At 35.2% G+C, this 11,020-nt stretch overlaps 1 protein-coding gene across 1 annotated transcript; it reads right to left on the reverse strand.

Annotated features, from left to right (window-relative positions):
• Positions 1–400: 400 nt before the first annotated feature.
• On the reverse strand, positions 401–6,071 carry LOC143147279 (uncharacterized). Its single transcript, XM_076312395.1, has 6 exons — positions 6,000–6,071; positions 1,964–2,043; positions 1,724–1,874; positions 1,425–1,619; positions 752–863; positions 401–652 (listed from the first exon to the last, which is right to left on the reverse strand). Exons 2-6 carry the CDS (start codon positions 2,037–2,039, stop codon positions 449–451), a joined length of 738 nt encoding a protein of 245 aa, XP_076168510.1. The 5' UTR covers positions 2,040–2,043; positions 6,000–6,071; the 3' UTR covers positions 401–448.
• Positions 6,072–11,020: the final 4,949 nt, after the last annotated feature.

Consider the following 11,020-nt stretch of genomic DNA (forward strand, 5'->3'; position numbering starts at 1 on the left):
ATTCTACCAATAGTATTACAAACTGTTTCTTGTAAATTACTTTAAGTAATTATAAATTCATTTAATTTCTATTAATTTTTTTAAAATTATTAAGTTCACGTGTACTACGTACATTTCTTCGCAAAATACATTTCAACAATGAAATGTTCTGATTCGTTCACCTTCAAAATGGCGACCAGTTGATTGTACTTTGTATGTCTGCTGTCAACTTAAGTTTCTCTTTCTCCCAGAAACATTCTTAGTTTGCAGCTTTCCAAACGCAAGCTGGGCTACTTAACCTCTTTAAACAGAAAGAATCTTAGCTTCTATTGACGATAACAATTTTCCAAGAAAGAACCACAATTGTGTATCTCGAGACCGTTATCGATGTTTCATTCAACTAGAATTTCGTGTCGAAAAATATATTTATTAGTCTTATTACAATCAGGTATAGTGATCATCGTAATGCTCACGATGAACCATTGATTATATCTATCAATTTATCCAGTGTCATGCCCTTCAAGTTGTTGTTCAACCTCTCCATGACCAACGGGCTCGCGTACTTCGACAGTTGTTGTTGATAATCGTCGACCATTTGCGGTGTTAATTCGCTGAGGATGTTGCTCACGAGTTTCGAGAATTCTGTATCGTTGAGGAGTCCAGTAATAATGATCTGTGCAATTAAAAATGAAACAGAAATTAATTACAAGAAGATTTTGTTTTATTAAACAAATTTTTACGATAATCTTTCGAGGATTATGATCATACTTACGTCTAATCTTTTCAGGTGGACATGCAACGTGAGATTTGCAATGTATACCCTCTGATCTTCGGTTATGCCCACTTTCGCTTCTACATGCGCTGTAAGGTTATTAACCCTAGCCCTGAACATTACGAAAAATAAAAATTATTTTTGTTGCTTCGATTTATTACGAATTTTCTGGATTGAATTTACCAACCGTCGGTATGTCAGAAAAATCGATAATGGTTACGTCGATAAGTTTACGGTACCGATCGATAAAGAACTATACTAGCCGAGTAACGCAACGTTACCGACCAATAGAACACTGTATTATCATCGAGTCTGACTCGATGGATTAGAAAGTTTTCTTTGAAATCTACAATCCGTGGTACCTTTGAGCTTCGTGTTGTTGCTTAGAGATGTCGCTAAAACTTCACATTACGAGAGAATGTCTCTTTTATCGTAAAATTGCAAACAGTAAGTTCAAATTCACGTAAAAAACAATCTCTTTCTAAAGAAAATATGACAATTTACGCGCGATGCGAAAAAATGTCATTTTTGGCATAAAATTGTGTGGAATATATTTAAACATAAGGGGAAAACACATGTTCGCAAAATTAATAATTGATTTCGTTAGACACAGAAGGGACTAGATAATTGGACGATACGGTTGAAAGAAATGATCGATAAATATTAAACTTACGAAATGATTCCTTCACCGAAGATGGACAAAGTATCGGCAAGTGTGCTATTGTCAAGTTTGTATTTGGTCATTACTTCGAGCTCATTCCACGTGAGACTGATGTTAGCTAAAAATCCAGCGAATGTGAAGTCGCCTTGATTCACTGTATACTCAGACAAACCGTGTCCACGAATGCTATCTAACGAGCCTTTCAACCTGTCAACGAAAACAGACCAACAATCGGTAATTGTAATCGACACTGTAGAAGAGAAGAATTTTCACTGCAGATGGCGCGTGTCTCTCTTCGAACGAATGCTCACTCTATCAATCCTTTGGTGTTCACATCCACGTGTTCTATGGAAAGAGGATCTAGCTTGGGAATCCCAAGCTTTGTGTCTCCAGTCTTCAATATACCCTTCAATTTCTCGAGAAATCCGTCAAGCAAACCATAAGTTGTAATCTGTTCGAGCTCTTAAAGGATAGAAACGGTTGCGTTAATTTCGAACATCTCGGATACAAGATCGAATCAAGTTCAGTTTCGAGAGACAAATATCACTCACGTTTCGTTTCGATCAGGGTCGGGGTTGCATGACAGGAGACCAAGATCGCGGCTATTATCACCGGGAAGAAATGCATTTTCCTGAAAGAGAGACGAAGTATGATTTTCTACACGTTATAAGCTCGTGTGCGGTCCGGGAGTCAGGTTAGGTGGAGGGTTAGGGACTTTCACTGGATCTGGGATTCTCTCATCAGAATGCTCGTTTCATTACAGGATGATTCATCAGTGAACTCGAAGACAGTATCGTCGCTAAAATTCTTTAGTGATAATCCCGTGTGAGTTTTTAATTCACAGACATTGAACAAATGCAATAGTCCTCGCTGCAGTTGTCGATAGTAGGGTCATGGGCTACATTATCACTATGTGCAAACACGACATTATCGCTGGGCTGTTTAATGATGATTTTTGCTGATAATAGAATCATTCTGTATAAGACTTCAGCTGTGGGTCAATTGAGAGTTGATGGTTACAGTGAGAGGTGGTGGTTAGAATAGGACTACATAGAGATTGTGAGTTGTCAGGTCCCTGTAAACGTCAGAAGATGGGGGCTGTGGCAAAATTGGTACTCTGCACAGATGATGAGTTGTCACGTGCCTGTAAACGTCAGAAGATGGGGGCTGTTGCAAAATTGGTACTGTGCAGAGATGATGAGTTGTCAGGTCCCACTAAACTGAACATCAGAACATGGGGGTTATTGCAAGGTTGCTAATGTGCAGAGGTGATGAATTATCAAGTCTCTGTAAATTAAATGTCAGAAGATAGAGGCTATTGAAAGATTGGTACTATGCAGAGATGATGAATTGTCAAGTCCCTATAAGTTGAATGTTAGTAGGTGGGGCTATTGCAAGATTGGTACTATGCAGAGATGATGAGTTATCAAGTCTCTGTAAATTGAATGTCAGAGGCTAGGGGCTATTGCAGGATTAGTACTGTGCAGAGATGATGAGTTGCCAAGTTTCTGCGAACTGAACGAGGGGCAAGGAGAATAGACCCTTGCTTCATCCAATTCCCACTAAGGATTTCCACATGCAAGTTCTAAAACAGACCTCTTCATGAAAATGGTCCCGTAGGCCGTATAGTCTCTTATCAGTGTCACTGATTGTACGAGACAGCCTTAGTTTAAAAAGAGATAAACAAATGGTGCACATTAGCAGTTAGCGACTTTGTACGAAGGTGATAGAGGTAAAGTGGGAGATGCTCTTTAAGCTCCAGAGCTTAACTTGTGCAGTTAAGTGGTCATATTACACAAGGGGAAATATACAAAAACACAGATCCAGGGATCTTATTGTACAACAAAATTTCTCGAGTATATTTATAAAATTGAGGGTATCTTTAGCACTAATCTGAACAAAAATGTAGCATAGCCCAAAGTGATCAAAATTTGAGTACTTTTGGCACCTGAAATACTAACGTATCATCGTTTTACAGGTTCTATAAAATTGTAAACCTGCGATTATTTATCGCAGATATGCTAACAAAGTCACTTAAAAAAGCAGACGAAACTACAAGTACGAGGATACAGCTCGTTAGTTGTGTAGGGTAAGCGAACGAGACAATTTTAATCAATTGTAATATCTGTCCTCGACAATAATTGTTATTACGTAGAATTTATCCAGATTACATTACGAAAGGTAAGGGAATTTTTTCATTCCACTAATAATTAATATTTTCAGTCTATATCAAAGGCAATGCATTCCAATCGTTATTGCTTCGTTTCTGTTTCGATGCCTCTTCATTTACATACAATTTGTCACGTGATAAATCTATACAAACAAATAAACATAATTGGGGGAATAGGGACGACTAATATGATTCGTTGGCAACTCACGATCTCTGCACGGTACGCTCCATCGCGTGACACCGAATGGAAAGTGGAGGGGGGCGGTACGCCGCGCTGGACGCACCGGCGGTTCACGCATGCGCGTTCGGATACTCGCTCTCGCTTGGCCGAGCTATACAGCGGCGCTGAGGCACAAAGGTCGATCGCGGAGCATTTTTACGCTCTCTGCTATTCTCTTTTCAAAGTCATCGACACTGTCAGCCTGTGTATCGGATTCTCGTCATCGACTCTCGCGTTCATTACATTATTAGGGCGCGCCAATCCCGGTGTACTTTTTTTCTCGTTGTTATTTTTACGCTCGAGTTCACCCGGTATAGATAAAACGTCGACGATTCGAATCTTGAAACTCGGAATTTCGTCGGAGCTTAATTAAACCGCGCGAGTTCGCTTCTTCGTTACTGGCTCAACGAGCTCGTCCTCCTTTCCGGCCTGTGACAGAATTTTTGATAACACTGGCGGAAAACTACGATCGTTGTAATTCTGGATCACGCTGGAACGATGCGCACGATCCAACGAGAACGTTTTACACGACGCGGAGGATTCGGTGACCGGGGCAACGTGCATCGTTATTATCATCGTTATTTATATTTTTTTATCTTTTTATCGAACCGCAACGATATTCATTTGTTTATTCATTCGATAAATGGGAGAACCTTTTATTGTGCAGAATTTACAAAATTTACAAAATTCGGTCAAGGTTTAACAAAGCGTGAATCGATTTGAAAATAGAAATGTACAGTACGCACCCGAGAAGAATGCTTCTGTGTTTTATGCGATGTTTGTTACGTAGAAAATTGAGTAAATATCATTATTATCAAGGTTACTTATTTTTTACTCATTTAATGTTTTTATTGCACGGTAACAGTATTCATTTGTTTATTTATTAGATAAATGGGAGAACCTTTTGGTGTGCAGAATTTACAAAATTTACAAAATTTATAAAATGTGGTCAAGGTTTGATAAAACGCAAATCTATTGGAAGATACTATACATTAATGTAGAGTAAATGTATAATACATTACTATACACTTATGTATAATACGCACCTGAGAAAAATGCTTCTGTGTATTATGCGATGCTTGTTACGTAAAAAATGGAGTACACATCGTTATCATCAACGTTACTTATTCTTTATTTATTTAATGGTTTTAAAGGCGCGAAAGAATTAATATATAAAAGAGGAATTATGCAACTGAAAATCTGTAAAGTTCAGCCAAAATTGTTTTACAACATCCTAATCTGGGATGTAGAAATAAATTTGATTCGCAATATGGTGGCACATTGAATAATCTTTTCTAGATAAAAATTTTAAACAATAAACAATAGATAAGCAATTTTTGATTCGGAATCAGTTTAATGAAAATTTTAATCCGAATTATCAAATGAAATGATATTTCACGTCGAAGGAAACATTACGAATAAATCATTATACGATGCATTAATTCATTGTTTATTATCCAAATAAAATGTTACTCCTCTCTAGTGTCAACACATGCATTTCTACGAGTACAATTATGTTTCTATAATGGTGAAATTAAAAATCAATTGACTCGAGCACCAAACGAGAGCCTTAGGTTTTTTTTTTATTTTAAATTTCGAATATTAAAATTGTTCGTCGTGACTTGTTCAGGAGAGTTTCCATGAATACACTTTCGAGATTAATCGACCCTGTTCGTTTATTATTCTCTGCTCATTTATTAACTTAGTTCAGTTACGCTCATTAAAAAAAATCAATAATTTAACAACCTCATTCATTAAACACCATGTACAGAAATTAGCTCACAATCACCCCAATTAAAAAATAATTCATAATTTAACAATCTCGGTTAAATTGTCAACTATTTCTTTTTCAAACGCTTTGTTAACAGAGCACTGATTGTTAAATTTTCATACGGATAAAACTTTCGAGCAACGAATAAAAAATTCAATTAATATTTCACGGAATATTTCACGATAAACAAATGAAAGTTACACGTTACACAATAAATCACATGTCGGTTTTAATCGTTATCTCTTTACTTTCGATTAAAATCATACCAATCTCCGATCGAAACGTAATTGCAATAATTTCTGTTTACTTTGTTACAATACACGTTTGCAAATGAAACGAGCAGATAGGATCGCACGAACTTTGAATTTTAACGATGATCGATCGATGGATTCGATCGACGCGCTCGGTCGGTAAAGAAATACTCACGATTTTCGATTTCGATTTCAGTCTCGATTGTCGATGCGCGTACACGGTGTTGCTTCGAGTACTAAGTTTGGTTGATGATCGTCTCTTATATAGGAGCTGGTATCGTTCACCTAAACTTTAAGATCTCTTATCGGATGAGTGTTATCCGAGATGCTCGATCGGCCGATCGTCGAAACGAGACGAGTGATCGATTGTAGGAACTTCACTGGAACATTGTTAAATTAATTTTAGCAAGTGTCTTCTCTACGTCGTGGGGTTATTGTTTATTTCTATCTACGGATTTGCATACCCGTATGTGTTTTTTTTTATAAGTAAACACGTTGCAAAAATAGCCTTGGGGTAAATCGTATCTGGTGTGTATTGGTACGAAATATTAATTTCTGTGAAAAGTTTCTTTTTTTTTTGTAGGATATAGTAAACAAATTAATTTTTTTGACTAGATAATTTTGTTCGTTAAGTAACTTCCATTTTATTCAGCAGCATTCTTCCAATGTCCGTTTACAATTGTTACGTTTTTTTTTTTTTTGTAGGATGTAGTGAACAAATTAATCTTTTTAACTAAATAATTTTGTTCGTTAATTATCTTCCATTTTATTCACCAGTATTCTTCCAATGTCTGTTCACATCATGTGTACCCTTTTTGTAAAATTGTTACTTTTTTTTTTGTAGGATATAGTAAACAAATTAATTTTTTTAACTAAATAATTTTGTTCGTTAATTATCTTACATTTTATTCACCAGTATTCTTCCAATGTCTGTTCACATCGTGTGTACCCTTTTTGTAAAATTGTTACTTTTTTTTTGTAGGATATAGTAAACAAATTAATTTTTTTAACTAAATAATTTTGTTCGTTCATTGACTTCGATACAATTACTACTTTATAAACAGAAACAAACATGAAAGTGTATTAAAATTGTAGCAATTTTAAACATTTTTTATTTAAAAAATTGTGTGTCAGAAAACTTTTATACTAATATCAGAGGAAAGTCGATTATTTCTATTTGGAATATTAACTGTGGAGAAGCCACGATCGATTCGATCTCTAAAAGCATAGATCGATGCTTTCTGTACCGAGCAACGGTCACTATGTATATTTCCCACTTAAGCGGTATGTGAAATTTGATAATTTCAATAACTAAGGGCAGTTGAAACGTGACATCGGTAGATGACGTTGAATAATAAACGTAAGGTCGACCACAACTCTACGAGCTCTTAACGATCTTAAATTAGCTATCTCCGATAATGGATCTTGATTACAATCAAGGACAGACATAGGTTGACCTAATCTGCGAGTAGTTCTATCTTCGGAAATTTATGTTGCACTCTTTTTGAAACGTGCACCAGTAATTCGGTGATCGGATCAAATGTCTAATAATCGAAACCAGATGGAACGAATTGGTGAGGCTCGCAATGTTGTTAAAAAAATCCAATTTTCAATACCAATTAAAGAAATAGTTGATTGTCATTTAGAATTGATTTTTGCGCGATTTCCAATGACGTCGAGCGAATAGTCTTCTTCGACGAAGCTCGAGAACAAACAATTTCACGTGACGAATTTGCGCGCGAATTTCAAATTCCTTGATGGATATTCTTTTGCTCAGGATGGATGATCGAGTGAAGAACTCAGAGAAAATAGATTCTTTGACTTTTTTTAACAATACAGAATAACGTTTATTTAAAATCTCAAAACTATGTCGAGATAGTAATGACTATGGAGATAGTAATGTACAGTATGCACTCGAAAAGAATGCTTTCTATATACTCTGTTCTATATACTGTTTATTACATAGAAAATGAATGAAGAATTTTAAAAAAGTAGACTTTTCGTTTTCTTTAACCAAATGGAATATATAGAAGATGGAATAAAAAATTTAAAGAAAGTAGATTCTTTGTTTTTTTTAACAATATAGAAAATTTTTTGTTTAAATTTCAAGACTATATCGAAGATGCTACTTGGGAGACAGTAATGTACAGTTCGCGCTTGAAAAGAATGCTTTTATTTTCTATCTAATGTTTGTTAGATAGAAGATGGAGTAAAGAACTTAAACAAAATATTTTAATTGGTTTTTTGAACAGTAAGGAATATTATTTATGTAAAATTTTAAAGTTTTTGGTTCCGCTGAAGGGTTCTTTCAAAAACTACACTAACACTAACACTAACTACTATATACACTAATGTATACTACGCGACTGAGAAGAATGCCTCTGGCTCCCCGTAGCTGGAGATTTTGCGTGCAAATCATAAGAATTAATGTACCTCACTATAGTGACACAGAAATATTCTTCTCGGGGGGTGGACATTCTCTAAAAATGTTCCTTCAGTGTAATAAATACAAACAAAAATTATTAAGGTAAAATAAAATATAAAAAAATTTACGCGTTACACCTCGCATCAGTATTATAATTTTCCACCATTTTCACTATACGACCCACAAGGATAGAAGCTAACAATTTCGCAAATTTCAAAAAAACTATTCTTTCCCCGAAATACACTTTTCAAATCCGCGGGAAAAAGCTTCCAATTCAAATTTCATATTCCCATTTCAAACCTCGATTCAAGTTTAAACAAAATCGTTCCACGGATAATAATTTGTTTCTTTCCCTAGATAAATATATTCATCCCACGTCAAAATTGAACAAAAATAAAATTCCACCCATACATTCTCCGTACCCAAAACCTTAAAAAAAAAAAAATAAATGAAAATCCTTGTGTCTAAAAATTGAAAAATATATTTAGGTAAATTCGATAGAGAATTAAACTCTGCGTAAAAAAGTCCAATAAACATTTTTTCCATTTTCTCTAATAAAGAAAAAATTGAACGATATTTTATTCGTTGCATATATATAATACTTGTGACACTTTTTCGCCCCCCCCCCCCCCCCCCCGCCCCCCATTCGGAGGTATTGCGACGTAGTCGTCTCTATTATTCTTTGACTGCTCGGCCTACATCGAATTCTCCTCGGTCCTAAGGCTCGCCGCCACCGAGCGAAATCTTCCGTTTCCGTCGGTCCCCTTGGCGCGCGTGACTCGATCCTTCCACGATTTACTATGTATCGATGGTTTATTCGTCGACTCAAGGGCTACCATCGGGCTGCCCTCGGTCCCGTTGCTCCGATTCCAGGCTTCCAATAACGTCACGTATTCGCGCCTCGACGATCGATACCGCGCGAATTTCATGGCCACCTAAGATAGCCTTTTCGGATTTATGGAAATTCACGGCCCGTTCTTCGTGTTTGGATAATCACCGCTGGCGCGTGTCGTTCGCCACGTGCTCGGCTCTGACACCCGATATGGTTTCCTTTGGCACTGATGTTTCGCGCGCTCGAGAGGAAACTCGGTGGACAAATCTGTCCTACGAAATATAAACGTATTATTTATATTTGTAAATTTGTATTCGTATTGGCACGGTTGTACGAAAACGGAAATTACGTTTTCGATTTTCGACACGTGTTAGAAAAAATAATATTGAATTTTTTTTATTTATTAAATATACGTAAAGTCATTTTTGAAAAACAATAATTTCGTATTAGTCAATCAGAGTTCGTTAATCTGATAAATTAATTTAGCATTTAAAAAATACTATTGGAGGATAATTGACTACGCGTTGTATAAATATTTATAAATTGTATTTATATTTATACGTTTATCCAGAAGAAAAGAATTCCATTTTTGATTTTTGACACGAGTTAGAAAAAGGAATATTTATTTTTTATTAAAAACGTGGACGTTTCTTAAAGAATACTCTTTTTATTACAAAAAGAGGACATTGCATTTATACGTAATTAACATAAACCTGAAGATCCCACGATATTCTATTTATGCTTTCAACTGAGTAAGAAAGTACGAATAAAGTTTCAACTTCGTGAATTTCTGTATATACACGTAATTTTGCAACTGACCTTTATTTCGCTATTCCCACCTCATATGTACATACACTCGTCCGCAGAGTCGCAACAAGATTTGTGCATTGTATCTATTGATTTTTTACGATCACCTGTCTTTCAGATATACACACGGTGAGCATATTGGTTCTCGCGTTATTTACAAGTGTCTACGTTGATTTTAATACTTATATTCGTTATAATATGGAATAACAAGGTATTCCCATTGTTAATAGCACACGTGAAAATTTCTGTAACAATTTCGATCATTTTTACGCCACTTGGAAGGATCTTCTACACGAAAGAGTACTAGCTTTTATTTTTATTGTAATCGTATGCATGGTTCTTTTGTTATTATTTTAATCGTATGCATGGTTCAAGAAATATAACAAATATAAGTATATCTTTTTTGGTCAAATCTTAAACAATCACCGAATCAATAAGGTTTGTTGTCACTTAAAAGAAAAAAATAGAAACTCTATAGTCAATCATATTAAGAAAATTAAAAAGTAAGAAAAGACCTTAAAATTTACTCAATTGAAGAAATAATTACACGATATGCTGAAAACTAAAAATTGAGACTGGTTAATCGTCTCAACAACTTAATCAACAATGTTTATATTCAACCTATTTTAAAAAGATTAATTAAAAAGTATCTCATGGATTTACTTTGTTAATAAATAGTATGGACCACTAGGAAAATAGTGTTAGTAACAAACATTCAAACGATAATAAAATTTGAGAATTTTTCGAAGTTGAAAATTTATCGAATGTTGTAAAACGAATTGCTAATTACAACGAGGAGATTAAAAAGGAAAAGAAATCTTTTCGCGCGAAGATCTTCTACAAGTGTATGCATCTGATTTCCCAAGTACGTTCACACGATGTCACCTGCACCGTACAACGACGCCTAACGGGCAACAAATGCTTGCCAAAATGACATTTTCCATATTTTTCCACACATGTGTTATTTCGACATCTAACAAGATCGTAACACGAATTTTCTCATTTGTTTCAACTTCAATATGTTTTTTTATTTCTTTTACACTGTTTTTTTAAATTTTGCTCACAACTTATCAACTACCCAATTAAAGGGGCAGATCCCTAGAGTATTCGTGAAAAAAGGATTTTTTCGAGA

Source organism: Ptiloglossa arizonensis, chromosome 5 (assembly GCF_051014685.1).
Source record: "Ptiloglossa arizonensis isolate GNS036 chromosome 5, iyPtiAriz1_principal, whole genome shotgun sequence".
In the NCBI taxonomy this organism is placed as follows: domain Eukaryota; kingdom Metazoa; phylum Arthropoda; class Insecta; order Hymenoptera; family Colletidae; genus Ptiloglossa; species Ptiloglossa arizonensis.

Coding starts and splice junctions, on each gene's coding strand:
- LOC143147279 (XM_076312395.1), bottom strand. CDS start 2,039: ATGCATTTCTTCCCGGTGATAATAGCCGCGATCTTGGTCTCCTGTCAT. Junction 1,620..1,723: donor AACACCAAAGGATTGATAGA/GTGAGCATTCGT, acceptor TTTCGTTGACAG/GTTGAAAGGCTCGTTAGATA. Junction 864..1,424: donor TTCGGTGAAGGAATCATTTC/GTAAGTTTAATA, acceptor CGTAATGTTCAG/GGCTAGGGTTAATAACCTTA.